Raw genomic sequence first — 18,404 nt, 5'->3', positions numbered from 1 at the left:
GCTGATCTACAGGCTCACAAGCTTGTAGATATTTTTGAAAACGTTCATACTTTTATAAAGTTTTAATACTTTTATTATGCATTTGTACTCAGAGTTATGGTGGGCCAATGGCCTAATCTCAAAGTGGGTTCTGGGGACCTTCTGGGTTCATTGAGGGTTTTTTAAATGGATCCTTACATGTCTGTAACTCTGACAGTGTACAAATGGACCCTTACAGGTCTGTAACTCTGACAGTCTACAAATGGACCCTTACAGTTCTGTAACTCTGACTCTCTGAGAGTGTACATGGACCCTTACATGCCTGTAACTCTGAGAGTGTATACATTTGTACACACAAATTCGTACACTCTCAGAGTTATGGGGGTCCGTGGCCTAATGCACACTATTGATACCAAACCTCTTTAATTAAACAGTGTGAGAATCACTGCACTCCTGGGACCTTGTGCCCAGCAGTGGCCAGTTCCTTTTGTCAGGTGTAATACAAACATAGGCCGGCAGGTGTCAGGACCGAGCTATTGACTAAAACTCTACTGTCTGCTTGAGATTCGAATCAGTGATACTAATAATTTTTATTGTATTTATTTGTAATGGCTAATAGCTAGTTCTCAAGTATTATTTGAAAACTATGAGTCTAATTGAATAGAAAATAATAATGATCACGTTTGAAGGCACAGAGGCTCCCAACAATTTTTAATGTGGCTTTTTTAAATATGTCACATGGCTCCTTTTGAATAATGATCAGGCATACAGTAGTAAAAATGGCTCACACTTATAATTCTGGGGAAACATTATATAGATTAATGTTAGTCAACAAAAAATGTTGTGGAGCAGTTGTAGGCTGGTATACCAACTAACTGAGAAATCCTGGATTATATCATATGTTCTATTACGTGAAATTAGAATTTTTATTAAAATTATTATTATTATTATTTTTAGATTTTACAGTGTATAACAATAAGGAATAAGGATAATAATAAGCTGACATCAGGGAGCGTGCGCACTCAGTGGAACGGAGCTGAGTCAAATCTACCAGGGATGGACTAGTGACGTCACTGACTAATACGCACCATGGGACCCTCTGACAATTTGTTAATTTTATTCATAAATAGTTTTTTATCAATAAATCAAGGCTGGAATTACTTGGGTGGAATTTAATTTTGTTAATTTTTTTTGCGATGAAAAATGACTAAAGTGCAACTAGGTGTTTTTAGTCCTTTTTTATTAAACATGTCATTACATGTTCCTGAGTCTGTTTATCATGATCCCCTAAAAATAGATGAATAACTAAATTGTATATATGTATGTAATTTTAGTTTTTGTTTTGTTTTGACAAAATATTCACATTACAATTACAAATAACAGGACAAAATACAGTTACAACACTCGAAAAATAAAATAAAGAAATAAAAAATAAATAATATATATAGCAGAAGCACTTCCTCCTCCAGACGACGCGTAGTAGTGACCTCACCGACGCATCCTTGTCGGTTTTGCGCCGTTTAATTGTAAGTCCTCCCTTCATAATGATGGCTGCATGAACACACACTCACACACAGACAGTCATCCACATCCACACACTGCACAGAGAGACACATAACAGGTCGGTGGTACTGAAGAAGAACGGGGGGCCTGCTGGAAGCAACACTATACAAAAAACCCGTCTGCGTTTGATCCAATTTTTAATTAATCTAATTTATATGTGTGTGCGTGTAATGCGTGTGTACGTGGGGGGCTTTTAATAACATCCACACTGACTGATAGGTTTCCTGGGCTTCCTATATCCGCAACATTGTGTGTCTCTATAAATGGATGAAGAAGAGGCTAGCTTTATTTAGCTTCAACCTGATGATGAGGACGAAGGAGATGATGATAGTGGATGATGATCGCGTCGATGATGGAACCATCGCCTCCTGAGAAAATAAGATTCTAGGGCTTTTTTTTAATTTTAAATAATGGATCCTACGACGTTGCTGGGGAAGAAGAAGGAGATCGAGGGATCCACCACCACAGCGGTGTGGATCCGTTGCGATCAACGACATTCATGATGATGCACCCCGTGGATGATGATGATGACGAGAGGATGGGATTATTATTATTATTATCGTCGTTGTTGTGTTATTGAACTATTCGATCCATAAATGATCTTCTCCTATCACCGGCCATCGTCGAATAACGGCTCGGTTTAGTTGTTCGATCCTTCAGACAACTTGATCGAGATGATGTGTTTTCACTGTTGTTGTGGATGTGGACGCTGCTGCTGCTAACTGGACCACTGATCTACTTCGGTATTAAAATCGGTTTTTTATTATCGGTTAATCGGGACATCTCCTCCTGTCTCTCGTCCTCCCAAGGACGGTTCGGTGACATTTCATTGGGTGAGTATCTTTACATTTTACGATGAATTGAATACACAGCCTGGACCCCAATGGAAACAAGCCATATATATATAGTGATTTCTTGGGTTCATCCTTTTAGCATCCTTTTGTATGAAACAGTGCTTTTTTGGGGGCAAACTGTTATTAAAGTAATCAATCAATCTAAGGATCCATTCCTTTAATCTGGGAGGTGTTTTCAAATGTAACCAAATGGACCCCGGAAGGAAGGGGTCCATTTGGTTCCATTTGTAAACACCTCCCAGATAAATCCCTTAACACTGTGGATTGTAGGTAGGCTCAGGCTACATTCTGGAGTTATATTCACACTGATCGTACTGTACTGTCTGTGTATACTGTGTAAGCTTAACTCCAACGTTACGTTACAATGTGTAAGGTAATCGGAGTAAAAGTAACGCGACGAAATGAGTATTTCCCAGGGTCTCCCCACCTCCTCATACATGGCATGTTTTGGGGGAGATGAGATCTGATGTTCTGCTGCCCCCTGATGCTAGCTAGCAGGCTAAGCTACACTCACTGCTGCTTATGATGGTCCTATATTATACTGTATATCTCTCTTATACATTATTAGTACTGTAGGTAGATCAGGGTCTATGATACTGGTTCACTCCAGATGGAGCCCTTATTGAGTCTGTATAACTCAAAAGGAAGCAAAAAAGGTTCCTTTTTGTACACCAAAATAAGTTTGCAAAATGAACTAAATTATGGACCCTTCATTCATTGGGTTTGTAACTCTGACAGCTGTGCAAATGGAACGTGTCCATTTGGTTCCATTTGTACAAGTCTCTGAGTTAAATGAACACAGATTTTACGGTGTAGATTGGGGTCCTAGAGATGAAAAAATAAGTATCATGGGGGTCCATGGTGTAATGCATATCAAAGGGTCCTTGAAATGAAAAAAGGTTGAGAAATCACTGGGGGTCCCCGTCCCTGGCATTATCTTTTCAAATGGGGGTCTGTGTGTGTGTGCTAATACAGTATGTAGCAATTTGAGGGTCCTTGACATGCTGGTGTAATGTCGTCAACTGGTACAGAAGAACCTTTTGGTTGTATAATCTCTTCCTGGCACAAAACCATTTGGTCATACTTTACAATCTGTTGTCCTGGCACAAAACCATTTCAGCATCAGAATCAACTTTATTGTCTTGTCACAGGTGTAAAGAAGTGGGTGCATTTAGTTTTTGTGCATGCTCCATCATTTGTCGTTTTCAGGAGGGGAGGGGCAGAGAGAGAGGGGGAGAGCAAGGAGAAGACAGAAACGGGTCAAAAGAAAGATAAAAGATATCGTTGCTGTCGGGCAGAATCCTCTTATCTCAATTTTCTGACTTTTTTTGTTTTTTTCCCCGTAAATTAATGCCCTACTTGATCATACTACAGCATCACACAAAAGCATGAAAAGTAGCAGATCCACAAGCTCGAAACGCGCCGTTTTGATCTGCTACTTTTGCTGCTTTTCAATCCTGAAAAGTAACAGTTTTGGACATACAGTACAGTATGAGGTTTCCACCTGACAGAGACGATATGTACATTCATCCATGATATAGCATAAAAAGTAGCAGGTATATTTGTACATGACGTCAGACATAAGGTGCATGTTAAAAAAAGATAGCAGCAGGTTCAGTACATGAGGTACAGCACTAGAACAGCATAGACATATAGATATATAGTCTTATGTGCTAGTGTTATATTAGTCTACATGAATTATAGACCAGGGGTCTTCAAGGTTTTTCAGGCCAAGGACCCCTTAAGCTGAGAGAGAGAGATGAAGCAGCAGGCCCCCCCGCCACTACATAGTGGATTCATGTTAAAAGTGTGTTTTCAGACAATTAATTTAAACCCTCAACACTTTGTAAATTTTGACCTTTGGCTCGGTACTTGGTCTGCTTTTTTCTCCCTGTACACCAAACCTCTTCGCAGACGCGTTGTGAGCTTGTAGATCTGCTATTTTGGGCTATTGTTCCCCCCCTTAATAGGGATGCAAGGGTTCATGTGGTTAATGTAAAATTTAAGTCCCTATCACACAAAGACTTGGCGGTATCTCTGAGGACCCCCTAAGGGTCCCGGGCCCCCTGTTGAAGACCCCTGGTATAGACCATATCAGAATGTTTGTAAACAAAACGTGTGTAGTTGGGCATGTATTTCCAAGGTAGAATGTCTTATTATTCTAGTCTAGTGTCCAGAACATTAGCTATGTTGTCTAGTTTGTCAACCTGTGGACGTTTAGAACAGAATAATCTATGTCTAATTCAATTGTCAGTAACAATATCAGCGGGGCCTGTTCTACCAGATATAAAGGTTAATGAATAATACTGTTGCAATGCAACGCAGCGTTATCTACCAGGAAGTACATGTTTGGTTGTGAGGTGATGTCATGCTGATTTGGTCTATAAAAAGAAAAAAAGAGAGAAGGAAACGCAGAGTAGGTACACATAGGAATAGGAAGGTAGTCCACCACACGATAAGGTCAAATCCACACAGGTAAAATCTACTTTGTAAAATCCACGTGGGAAAGTAGTCTGCATAGGGGAACAAATCCACGTAAGGAAAGACATTTGGTCCTATAATCTGTTGTGTCTTCCTGGTACATACCGTATAATCATAGTCATATAATCCCTCGCCTCAACTGAAGTGTCCTGTAATCTGTGCCAGAGCTAGTTGGTGATCGTGAGCAGCAACCAACCTTCACAATCAATTCAACACGTATATTATATGCTACATGATGGCTCCATGTTGGACCGGTTGGAATAGCTGTCATTTAGCACTTGGCAAAATATGGTTAAGACCTGAGGCCGATTCTAAAAAGGTTTTCTAAATCCTGTGTAAAAAGAAAGAAAAAAATCTCAAACAAATCTCAAAATATTTTGTTCCATGGACCCCCAGAAGCAAAGATTTGAGTTGTAAATGTTCGCTTTAAAAAAAATATATATATATAAAGGTTTGCACAAATTCTCAAGATTTTTCAAAAATAGCAGATCTACAAGCTCATAGCGGAGTGCCGCGCTATGAGCTTGTATATCTACTGCTATTCATTTAATCTAAAATGACACACACAGATGCGTTCCCGGTCTTAAAAGGCCCGCTCTTCCTCAAGGCGGTTAGCAAGCGACAGAAAACGGTGCCTTTTTCTAAAAGAGTGATTGAATGACTAAATCATCCATGATGTTATTAAATCACAGTCATTATGACTTAATTACATCATCAGAGGGATTTGTTTCTTTCTTGCCCAGGACAGGTTGTTTACATCAGTACACACACGTACACACCTCCATCTTATTATTATGTCGCCCGGCCGGTTATTTGTCTTGTTTGGAAGCCCTGGAAATAGAACAGCTGCAACTATCGATCCTATTCCCTCTTTTTGATTACGGTAATTGAACAATCTAAAATAGCAGATACAAGCTCAGAGTGTCACAAAGTTTGACATGTTATAAAGCTGTTTGTCTATAATGAAATGCCCAAAATATTAATCAATGATTTTATAAAAAAAATAAGCCCGCTTTATGGTCCGTATATGGGCATGTTGCATTTGTGACTACCTGTTCAGTGGCCTTGTGGTTGGAGTGTCCGCCTTGAGATTGGGAGGTTGGGGTTCAATCCCCCGGTGGGGGTCATACCAAAGACTATAATAATGAGACTCAATGCCTCCCTATAAGTTGGCATTCAGCATAAAGTGTTGGATTGGGGATAAGTCCCCATACTAGCGTCAGGTCCAGCACTTGTACATCATGGCTGGGGGTGGCATGTCACAATTATTTTGCATAATTACCATCAGCGTTTCCACGTTGAAAGATTTTCATACATTTTCAAACATTTTAGAAAAATAGCAGAAATAGCAGATCTACAAGCTTACACTCACACTACAGAAAATCGGCTATTTTCAAATAGCCTATGTATAAAATAGGGCTAAAGTGGTTAATGTATGTTTTATAATATAATAATTGATATTTGCAAAGTAACTAGTAACTAAAGTTTTCAAATAATTGCAGTGGAGTAAAAGTACAATATTTGCCTCTGAGATGTAGTGGAGTAGAAGTAAAAGTATTGGAAATTGGAAATACAAATAAAGTACAAATACCTCAAAATTGTACTTAAGTACAGTACTTGAGTAAATGTACTTAGTTACTTTACACCATTGACTATGACTTCAACTGCTGGCACCCTTATGTTGTTGTGTGACCCTCTCTCTCTCTCTCTCTGTCTGTCTCTCTCTCTCTCTTCACAGACGGCGGGCATTCAGGATGGCGCCACTCCTGGACGCTGCCCGCAAACTGGGCTGGCTTCTACTCAAGTCGTTGCTTCGCTTCGCGTTCATGTTCATCAACAACTGCGTGGCCATCCCTTCCTACTGTTTTTACCTGCTGCTTCTGCAACCGCTGAGAATATGGGACAGTGCCGCTTTCTGGCATGTGGAAGGAATAATGTTCAAGTGGATGCTGGCCATGGTGTCGTCGTGGGGCTGGCTCGCGGGTTATACGGGTGAGTTTGCGTTCCTGGTCGCTCTTTCCTCTTTTGGTCACTGGTAGGCAGGTTTCTGAACGGTCCACAACCCTCCTCTGAGACACTTTAATTAGGCAGACATGGAGCCATCTTATAATTAGGGTTGGGATCCATTCCGGTTCCTCAATGTTGGATCCGGTTCCGGGATCCCAACCCTAAAGAAGATGAGGTTGCAAATGGGTGAATTGGTCCTAGGCCATCCTGCAAGTTGCTCGTGTGTGTGTAGACATTATGCTGTGGAACAATTTAGCTGTGTCTGTAGCACCCTGTGTTCCATGGTGAAAATGAACAGGCTACAGTTCTACAGTCCAGCTTTTGGAGCACACTCACTGACAAACAAACATCACTTAACTCATTCAAACCGGGAATGCGATCTGTGTGTAACCACTTTATCCATATTTTATGAGCTTGTAGATCTGCTATTTTTGGAAAATCGTGAACATTTTTGCAAATCTTTGAATATATATATATATATATATATATATATATATATATATCTTCTTTTTTTTTTTTTTTTTTTTTAAGCGAACATTTGTAACTCAAATCTTTGCTTCTGGGGGGGTCCCTGGAACTAAATATTTTGAGATGGGGATCAAATACATATCATTTTGGGAGGTCCTTGACATGAAAAAGTTTGAGAACCATTGATATAGCAACATACGTTTTTTTTTCTCCAAAAAACATAGCATATATTCAAAGATTTGCACAGATTTTTCAAAAATAGCAGATTTACAAGCTCATAGCGTGGCACTCGGTGCCGCGCTATGAGCTTGTACAGTACTGTACTTGTACTGTATATCTGGTATTTTTCAATAGCCAAAGAAATCTAAAAATTACACAGATGCGTTCCCGGTCTTAAAGGGTTAAGTCATTAAGGATACACAGGAAACATACAGGAAGTTGTTGTCTTGGCGTTATTGACGGAGGAGAGACATAATTGACTACATGTATGCATAGTAACTCACAGTAGTTTTACATAGTAAACCTCATTTATTTACTCATTCATTCCTCTCGGCTCAGCCGCCCAGCTCTAAGGCTTTAATGTTGTGAAGTGATTCTGCCGTGTCAGGGGTGTTTGGTTGCAGCGGAGCCACAAGCAAAATGCTTACAAATTACTAAGTGCTGAACATGACGAGCAACAAGGCTCCCTGCTTAATAATGCAAGGCGTTCTGCCTATAGAACACTTGATCTTCACTTCAACATTAGTATATATCTATCACAGACCTTGGTGAGCAGTAAGGTATGACATGGTGTTTTATACGCCATCTCTACAGACTTGGTGTAGAGGGAGGAAAGGAGGGGGCCTACTATAGACTCCTTGGGGACTCGGGTCAAAGAAGTACATAGGGGTTAAGGGGTTAAGGGCCCTATCTTGCGCACCGCCTTACCTCTTATCCCTAAACTTATTAGGCATATTTTAATTTTGTTTTAAATAGTTCAACTAGTAGATTGGCTATTTGAACTATTTTAAAATGTTTTTCAAAATAGTAAAAAATTACAGAAAAGTTAAGGGATAAGGGCAAGGCCGAGTTGAACTATATGTTTTTTTTTAAATAGTAAAAAAATGGCTAATACGTTTAGGGATAAGGGGTAAGGCGGTGCACAAGATTGGGCCCCAAGTGTCCTGCTCATGGACACTTTGACAGTGGGGCAAACCAGCAACTTTCCAATTAGCAGACAGTCTCTCTACTCACTAATATACCTATGTCGTCGCTGTCGGGTGGAAACCTTGTATGTCCAAAACAGTTACTTTTCAGGGAATGGGGAAAAAAGTGGAATGGACATAAATTATTATAGTCACATGTACTGTAGTTATTATTTAATCAAATGCTCTCGTTAATACATTAAATTGGAACAATATTTATAAAACCCACAGACATTCTTTCAAAAATAGCAAAGAATTGCCGATTTACAAAGCTCACAAACGCGTCACACTGTGACGAAGTAGGGCGTTAATTTACAAATAAAGCATTAAACGCTGAAATATGGAGATAAGAGGTTTCTACCCGACAGCAACTGTATGCTGTATACGTGTCCTCTTCCAATACTCTTCCATCAAAGCTTGTTATTTATTATCAGAGCAGCTAGGATGCGGTATAGATAGGGGGACCGGTGTGGTGGTTGTGACATCATTTGCTCAAGGACACTTTGACATGGATGGATTCTGTGGGGGGGTCGGTGATCAAACCTGTGACCTTCCTCTGACAGGACGGCCTGTGTGTGACAGCCATAAGTCCACTCTGCTGATCCTTTTTTTAATTTTTTATTGGAACAAAGATTTAAACTTCAGTCCGCGTGTCCAAGGTCGCTTTTCCACCGTTCCTCTGTGGAATGGCGCTGTAAATGATTGATTTAATTTATTTTGGCGAAATAAGATAGATAGCTCTATACATTCTGATAGTAATCACTGCTATAGTATAGAGTGTTTGTTCAGTAACGGGTGTCCCCCTGTGTGTCTCCAGCTCTTATGTAAACAGGGACATGCATTTTCAGGTCGGGATACCGACTTGATCTAATCGGAACACTGAAATTGAAGCTGATAAATGGGTACTCTCTTCCTGATTGGATCAAATTAGCAACCAACCTCACAATGTCTGTTTACTGAAGAGCTGGAGACATGGGGAGACCCCTGTTTAGGGCCGCTCAGTAGGTATGTAAACACAGTTTAATTTATTTCAATTAATTATGTAATGATCATCACATTGAACGATTTTTGTAAACGGTGGCACCAAACATGCGCTGTGCAGTCCAGCTGTGAGCACTAGTGTTGCCAAGTCTGTTTATTATAAGCAACTTTGGGCTTGTTTTTCTGTAAAGTCACTTGTAAGTATTGGCTTATTGGGGCTTGCTGTCTATTGTTGTTTAAACCAGTGGTTCTCTCAAACATTTTCATGTCAAGGACCCCCCAAATTAATATGTACTATTCATCCACGACCTCCATCTGAAAATATTTGGTGTCAGGGACCCAAGTGTTTTTTTTCTTCTAAATAGCAGATCTACATGCCCACAACGCGTGGCATCGCTTGTAGATTGGCTATTTTCAAATAGCCAATGTATGTATATAGGTTTAAAGTGCTCATGTCACTTCTTTTGGGCTTGTTTTTGTAGACCTGGCCGCTCGTTACTCTTGCAAAATCTGGCAACTCTGCAGTCTCTTCCCTGTGTCAGAGCCCACAGGGAGAGAGAGTGGTGCTGAAAGACGAGCTTGATAGGATATATGGATCATCTGACTCTTTATTATAATTATAAGGTGGCGAGCTGTACTAGCTCAGGTACAGCTCGCTCCTTTATAATTAATAAATAAGGAGGTGATGATTAATTATAAGGATTAATTATGAGGAGGTGAGTTGTACCTAACTAAGCTCAGGTACAACTCGCCACCTTCTAATTAAAAATCAGAGTCGGTCAGATAGATTATCCATATAGCCTACCAGCTAGTGTCAGGTATTCATAATCGTCTCCACATCTCCGTTCGAACCGTTCCGAGGGTGAAAGAGACTGATTGCATCCCACATGTCCTTCTGATGGATTCTGATTGGCTGTCGATGTTTCCGTCGCTCATGAAAGCGATCCATACTATATCGTTTACGGCCAGTACTTTTACTTCTGCTCCATTACATCTCAGAGGCAAATATTGTACTTTTACTCCACTACAACTATATGAAAACTTGAGTTACTAGTTACTTTGTAGATTTGGATTATTATTAGAAAATGTGCATTAACCACTTAAGCCTTATATACTTTGGCTATTTGAAAACAGCCGATCTACAAGCTCACAACGCGTCGCACCGAGCTTATAAATCTGCTATTTTTAAAAGATCTGTATACATTTTGAAAACTTGAAATGGGACAACATGAGTATCTCTTCCATCACTGTTTACGGCTACCTTTGTCGTTAAAGTTGTGGTGTGTGGACTCTCTGCTATCCACTTCAGTTAGAATGACATTTAAAATGACGTGTTTATAGTCATCGTGCTTGATGGGAACAGCACTTTATTGAACAAACACTCAGCAATGATTACCAGCTTTATATCTTTCACACAAAAAACCTTTTCGGTCTTAACCGAAAACTATCACGCCTTCTTTTAATTTTGTCAAGACACTTGGATAGCACTGTATATTTAGGTCAGGTGATGCATTATAAGCGCATTTATAACGCATCATAATGCACATAACCTTTCATAACACTCGTTATAAATGTTCATAATAATCATGTATGACACCTTATAACAAAGTTTATGACATTATAAGTACTGGTCATAATGCATTATGCTCAGCGGAACAGCACATTATAACTACCTACCTACGCTATTATAAGTGTCTTTGTTATAAGTTATTATGCAGAATTATAAACATTTATAACAAGTGTTGTAATGCCCTTTTAAGCGCATTATAAGAGCACTTATAATGCATTATAGACCCGACCTTTAATATACTGTACCGTCTTACCGACAACAACACGCGTAATGAATTCCAGCATTTAGTTTGAACGCTGGCGAGGTAATTTAGATGAACGGCTAGCTGTCATAATAGTGACGCATGGTTTGGACTGGCCCTCTCTCGCTCCCGCAGTCAGAGCCTTTGGATAGCTATCACCGTCTGCTCATGAGGCAGCACAATGGTGCTCTGTAGGTGACGGGACCTGTTCATTTGGTTAAACAAATTGCAGGCAGAAAGTGACATGGAGATATATATATGCCTTATCGTGCATAATATGTAAATATGGACTGGAGAAGTGTCACCACGGGAGTTATATGGGTTAGAACAGGGGTCTTAAACAGGGGGTCTGGGACCCCAAGGAGGTCCTCAGATTACTACGGGCGGGGGGGATCTTTGTGAGAGGATGTTTTTGTTTTTTTTACGTTAACCACTTGAACCCTAGTATCTCAATTTTTTTGGTATGTTTTGAATAGGGCTTAAGTGGTGAAATAGCATATTTATTTACTGGTTTGATTGATTAATCAATTGTGACCCACCACGGCACACAGCTTTTTTTTATTTTCGTTTTTCATGTCATATGAAAGCAGGGAATCATAGCTACAAATGACATAGTGGTAGTGCAGTTTGACCCACCAGTTTTGGAGATATGGCTTATAGAGTGATGTCTTGCACAGATGCAGAGACTTGAGAAAACTACTCCTAAAGAGTCCCAAGTCTTTGTTCTGTTGAGCATTTCACACATATTGGTCAAAACATCAGTAATTGGTGGAATCTAGGACTCTCCAGACTTGTGATTGGCATTGGACACCAAAAAACCTGGCATCGGCAGTGGTTCTATGTTATGATCAGTAGAAAGAACTGTGCTTGAATCACTAATGAGGTGGCATGACTGCGAGCCGCCTCCAGTGCTGTTATGTATTCTGCTGAATGTAATTATCCCGCCTGCAGCATGGCAGACAGGAGCTTGGCCTGGGACTTGTTTACCTTTTTGATGGATAATTCGCCATTCAAGCTATGCTTCAGCACAAAACTCTAAACACCATCTGTACACCAGCGGTTCTCAAACTTTTTCGTGCCAAGGACCCCCAAATTGATTTATATTTGGCCGCGGACCCCCCATCTGAAAATGTTTTCTGCCAGGGACCCCCAGAAGAGAAAAAGTATAATTAAAAAAAATGCAAAATGAGTCAAAATTGTTCACATTTTGCAAAATATGTAAAAAAAATAGTAGATGTACAAGCTTGTACATCTACTATTTTTGAATAGCCAACGTATACATGGATAAAGTGGTTAAAATGATTGTGATATATGTTAACTACTTTTGCTGGGGACCCCCCCAAGGACCCCTAGGGGTCCCCGGACCCCACTTTGAGAACCAATGTTCTACGCAACAAGTAACACATTCCATACTACTTTGTACGACGGTTTTGCAAAAGCAAAATATAAGTAAAATAGCCGATCTACAAGTGACGCTTGTGACATGCCCAATGCCATGTTGAAAGTTGTAGAAGTCTTGTGTGCCGCCATATGCCTAAACCTTTTTACCGTTTTTTTTACTATTTTGAAAAACGTTTTAAAATAGCTGATCTACATCTACACTTGAGCTTGTAGCCCTTAGTAAACAGGAACTGAGTTGGCTCTGTGTACTTGGAGATCGCTTCGCCCAAAGTGTTGTTGTGAGCTTGTAGATCTGCTGTTTTGTAGCTGAAGTTCTCCCCAGAATATGGATGGCTGGATGCTGGTGTTCAAGTGGTTTTTAAGTGTACTAAGTTAAGGTAAGCTCCAAAAACGTACTTTTCAGGATCAAAATTAAAAAATGGCACAACTTTTTTTTGTTCTGTTCTTGCCGAAAATATATTAGTGTAGAGGGGGGGGAAAGGCAAAGGAGAGGGCCTAGTATGAAGTTCTTTATAATGGCTGTGTTGGGTTTAGGTGTGTCAATATACACATTGGCAATACTGTTGACTTACGTACTTAATACATACTTTACATACTTACCCATGGCTCTGGGCACACCTAGAATCTTCAAACACACACACACACACACACACACACGCACACATGCACGCACACACACACACACACACACACACACACACACACACACTCTCTGAGTCCAAGACCAACGTCTAACATAAAAAAAGAGAGAATGGCTCACAGTCACACTATTGCTCTCAGTAAAATTATTATTTATTTAGGCAACATTGTGTGGCTGCCAGAGCTCTTTGCCAGGCACAAAGAAGACAAAATACAGAACAAGAGCTTTGGTGGGCTGCCTCAAATATAGGTTAATAATTTATTTATTGAGAGCAGTAGTGTGCCTTTTTTTTGTTAGAAACTTGTAAGAAATCTACTGATCCAGTCATGCAGGACAGGTGGAACCTTTGATTGATTCAATACTTTTATTAGTCAAAAGTCTAAACAGCACGGAGGTACAGTAAAACATTTAGGGTAAAATAACGTATATAACACAAAAAAGTCCAGGGGACTTGTTTCCATTGTGGTCCTATGTATTCAATTCATCAACAGGGCATAGCATTTTAACACAAGGGATAGTTAACCCTAAAATATTTTTATTTCTATCAATTAGTCACCTCATGGAGACTTGAAGTCATGAATATTTTTTTTGTTTTTGTTTTATTTTCACGCGCAAGGTACGGCACGGTACAGAGTGCACGCGAGAACGTGCCCCCCCCCCCCCCCCCCCGTAGATTCACGAGCCAAGTACCCAAATGGCTACTTTGCATAACAGGTTTACAAGTGAGTGTGAAAATGTTTCCTCAGATTCCTCACACCTCACATCTATAGGCTACACGGTAAGCAAGCAACACGGCATGTTGGCTTCAGTAGGGCTGCTGCCAGTATCCTATCTGCACGCAACAATGCCTCAGCCACCTTCAAAAAGAAAAGAAGAGAAAGATACTCGTGAAGGGGGGCGCATGCTACCATTTTCGGTGATCACCCTCTCACCGCGGTGGTTTGAAAACTACAACATGACGTCACTGAGCCGTGGTGATAAGCGATTCACCACTCGCCTAGTATCTGAACCACCGTTTCGGTGGTCACAAACGGTGATAGGGTGACCACCTCATTTGGTAGCATGCAGGGGCCTTAACCCTTAACTCGTTCAAAGCAAACTTTTAGTTTCAGCTCTATAATTCATGGCATTCCTTGAATTTGTATTGTATTAGACTAAAACTAAGCTAAAAAGCATTTCCTATATATACATGTTTCCTAATTTAATGTAAAATAAAATGCGTGCGGTGTGCGCGTGCCATAAAAATACGCCCTGCCAGTAAAAAAATCACCACGACACCGCTGTTCCTAAGCCAATAATTTGATGACCAGCGGACCGGTAGGCAGCGGTTCCGGTAGGAGATACAAAGAAGACTCTTTGTGTCTCCTACCAGAACCGCTGCCGGTCTTCAAATTATTGTGTTAGGAATGTGACAAAAACTAAAAAATATCCATGAATTCAAGTCTCCATGGGGTGTGTAATTGATAGAAAAAATCAAATTGTTTTGGGTCTATCTCCACCTGTAGTTCTCTAACAGATGCTTTTTCAGACCAGTTTTTGAAGGAAACCAGTGATTCACATGGTTTAATGGATGATGTCGTGGCATTCCTCATGATGGTGGCAGAGTAGTAGAATGAACGTTTTCCCATGTTTGTGCTAAATTTGGGGTGGTACCAGACCGGAGGCGCTGCTCCCTCTGGTGTTGTGCCTGTGAGTGTCACTGGCTCTGGAGAAGTAGTTAGACATGTATGTGGGCACTGACCCTCTGAGTATCTTAAATACCAGAACCATTGATATTTGCTTAACCCATTCAATCAGGGAACACATCTCTATCATTTTAGATATCTTTAGCTATTTTTGAATATCTTTGAATATTTAAAGCGAACATTTGTAACTGTCAAATGTCTCAACAAATGTCTCAATTTTTCTTTTGCTATAAACTTAGCTGTGCTCAAACCTTTACTCGTCAAGGATCCCCAAAATTATGTTTTTGGCCGCTGATCCCATCAAAATATATTGTTCCAGGGACAGCTTGTATATCTGCTATTTTTGAATAGCCAAAGAAATCTTAAAATGACAGACACAGATGCGTTCCCGGTCTTAAGTTAAAAAAAAAATCTGGTACATCTGTAATGCAAGAAGAATTCTCTGCAGATAAAGCCAGCCTTGTCTGTCTGAGATGAGAGATCAGATTCCATATTTGCTGAGCTGCTGGGACGGTGTTCAGATCTCTTGTGCTGCTCAGCCGATCGATCCAATGTGCAAACAGCAAAACTGTTGTTCTTTTGTTGATCCTGTGGGCCGTTGGTTGATTATTTCTCACATCCAACAGGTTGTTGATTATTATGACTACGGTGACCAGGTGTCCCGGTTTTAAGCTGGATGACAAATTTGTTTGTTTTTTTGAAAATACGGTCACCCACTCACCCTAATTATGACAAGTTGAATGTTGAAGAAATGTCACGTCCAGAATTGATTGAATTGAGCTGAGCTTAACCACCTACCTCATATTTGAGTTCAACGTTGAAGAAATGTCACGTCCAGAATTGATTGAATTGTGAGCTGAGCTTAACCACCTACCTCATATTTGTTGACTGGGAGTCACCAGGGGGTTGTACTGGGCTAAATGTTTGCCTATTTTCACTGAATGTCTGCCTACTATGACGTGGTTACGCCCTGTATAGTGTTAGTATGACGAATAGCAAAAATAGCCAATCTGCAAGGTCACAACACGTTGTGGTGTATTATTTGGACGTTTGACTATTTTTGACAATTATAATGACATGCCCAAAAAAGCAGATCGAATGCTGCGCTATGAGCTTGTGTATGTGCTATTTTTGAATAGCCAAAGTATAAAATGGCTATAGCCAAAATCTAAAAAGACACAGATGCGTCCCCGGATTGAATGGTTTAAGAGACACTGTATGACACGCACGCTCAAGAATCCAGGTCCACTCCAATCCTTGGGTTTGACCATTTATTACACAACCTAATGTAACATTACAACAGTGTTACAAATTTGACCATGTAACATTACATCAGTCTAAAAGTGGTTAACCTTGCGACGATATGTCGCTGTATTTTTGCGGTCAACAGAAAACGACGGCTCCCACGCTCACCCCCTCTCTGTCCAAATTCCCACATTACTGTGAACAGGTGAAAGCCATGAATAATTATCAGTGTGGCAGCGCCCCCAGCTCCGGTGATCACGCCCACCACCTGCCTAATACCAGTGCAGTGGCCAATCTGTCAATCAAGTGAATACCTATACTTCAATAATGAAACACACGACTTGGCATATAAGTCACATTATGGCTCATACATGTGCATTTGTCTTTCCTAATAAACTAGACCAGTGGTTCTCAACCTGTGGGTGGAGACCCTCTGGGGGGTCCCCACATGTTTTTTTTTTTGGGCGGGGGGTCCCCAGATAACAGTAAAGTGACAATTTAAGGACTTTTAATACCTTTAAAAATATATGAAATTAAATGAAAAAAGACCATTACTGCATCAAAAGCAATCAACATACCATACTATAAAAACTATTCAAACATTGGCCAAGTTGTCAAATAATCTTAGAGAGAGGCAAAGATTGTGAAAATAGCTGATCTACAAGATCACACGCCTTGTGAGCTTGTAGATCGGCTATTTTCACAATATTTATCCATGGAACCGAGTCAAACTAAATGTAATGCCTTAACTCAAAAATGATTATGTTGGGGGGTCCCCAGTTCAAATATGATTATTTTGAAATGTAATGCCTTAACTCAAAAATGATTATGTTGGGGGGTCCCCAGTTCAAATATGATTATTTTGGGGGGTCCCCAGTTGATGTAATGATTATTTCGCGGCCTGAGAAGGTTGAGAACCACTGAACTATAACGGCTGTTATTTGAAACCCTAGTTTAGTTAATCAAGGCCCTGTAGTCCTTCAACTCTGAAGATCTGTTTCCCAGCAGACATGTTGTGGAAGCCGGGTCATCGTGACATTGCATCTTGTCCTTCTTCTTGCTACAAGTTCTACTGCTAAACTGGCCCTTTTTATCTTTTTATCATTAACCCATTAAGACCGGGAACGCATCTGAAATGTTTTGATTTCTTTGTCTATTTAAAAAAAATCTTTCAATATATATATATTTTTAAAGCGAACATTTGTAACTCAAATCTTCGCTTCTGGGGATTCTACAAATGTCTTCTAAATCCTAACAGTTTTTTGGAAAAAAAAGGTACGTTGCTATAATATCAAGTGGTTCTCAAACTTTTTCATGTCAAGGACCTTCCAAAATTGTATGTATTTGTCCGCGGACCTCCCATCTCAAAATATTTTGTTCCGGGGACCCCCCAGAAGCAAAGATTTGAGTTAAAAATAAATGTATATGTTCAAGATTTGCACACATTTTTTTGCAGATCTACAAGCTAATAGCGCGGCATCATGAGCTTGTATATCTGCCATTTTTGAACAGCCCAAATAAATCTTAAAATGACACGGATGCGTTCCCGGTCTTAATGGGTTAACAGTTCCGTGGTTTAAGTGCAAAAGAGGAAGCGGCTTTCAGGAAATGACACCACTATTAGTCTCTGCTGTAGGATGTAGGATGTTGTTGACGCCCTGTATTGTAGATTAACATGACAGATGTTTGTCCAGGTGTCTGTTGTTGTAAGTAGATAAGCGCTTCCCAACCTGTGGGCGAGGAGCCACTCGCAGGCCGTGAGGATATTGCAAGTGGGCCGCCAAATAATTGTCAAAACACTACGATTTTGACAATCGGGGGCGCAGATGGCCTAGCGGTTAAGGCACATACAAACATATAGGCTCTGCTGCAGCCTGGCAGCGTGTCGCAGGTTCGATTCCCGAGCCAGACAGCCTTTGCTGCGTGTCACTCCCTGTCCACCTGATCCGGATGCTATCAATGCATAGAATGGGAGGGACGTTATCACGTTGAATCAGAACATTGAATGGGCGAAGTAGGCGACATACTGACCTACCCGCGATTTATTAGACCATTCATTGGGCGTAATCGGGAGTAACTGACCTACTGACGGAGATGACTTATAG

At 40.4% G+C, this 18,404-nt stretch overlaps 1 protein-coding gene across 1 annotated transcript in view; it reads left to right on the top strand.

The window, feature by feature from the left end:
- Positions 1 to 1,547: 1,547 nt before the first annotated feature.
- The window catches only part of lpgat1 (lysophosphatidylglycerol acyltransferase 1), a 96,917-nt gene continuing 80,060 nt past the window's right edge, over positions 1,548 to 18,404 (top strand). Inside the window, exons 1-2 of the mRNA XM_080454150.1 lie at positions 1,548 to 2,375; positions 6,616 to 6,869. Of these exons, the coding sequence (XP_080310276.1) occupies positions 6,632 to 6,869 (238 nt within the window). The 5' untranslated portion in view covers positions 1,548 to 2,375; positions 6,616 to 6,631. The remainder of the gene's footprint in view (positions 2,376 to 6,615; positions 6,870 to 18,404) is intronic.

The sequence above is a fragment of the Gymnoscopelus braueri genome (genome assembly GCF_963280865.1).
Source record: "Gymnoscopelus braueri genome assembly, chromosome: 16".
Lineage (NCBI taxonomy): Eukaryota > Metazoa > Chordata > Actinopteri > Myctophiformes > Myctophidae > Gymnoscopelus > Gymnoscopelus braueri.
Note: the sequence above shows the minus strand (reverse complement) of the source record. Positions and strands in the feature narration are given on the sequence as shown.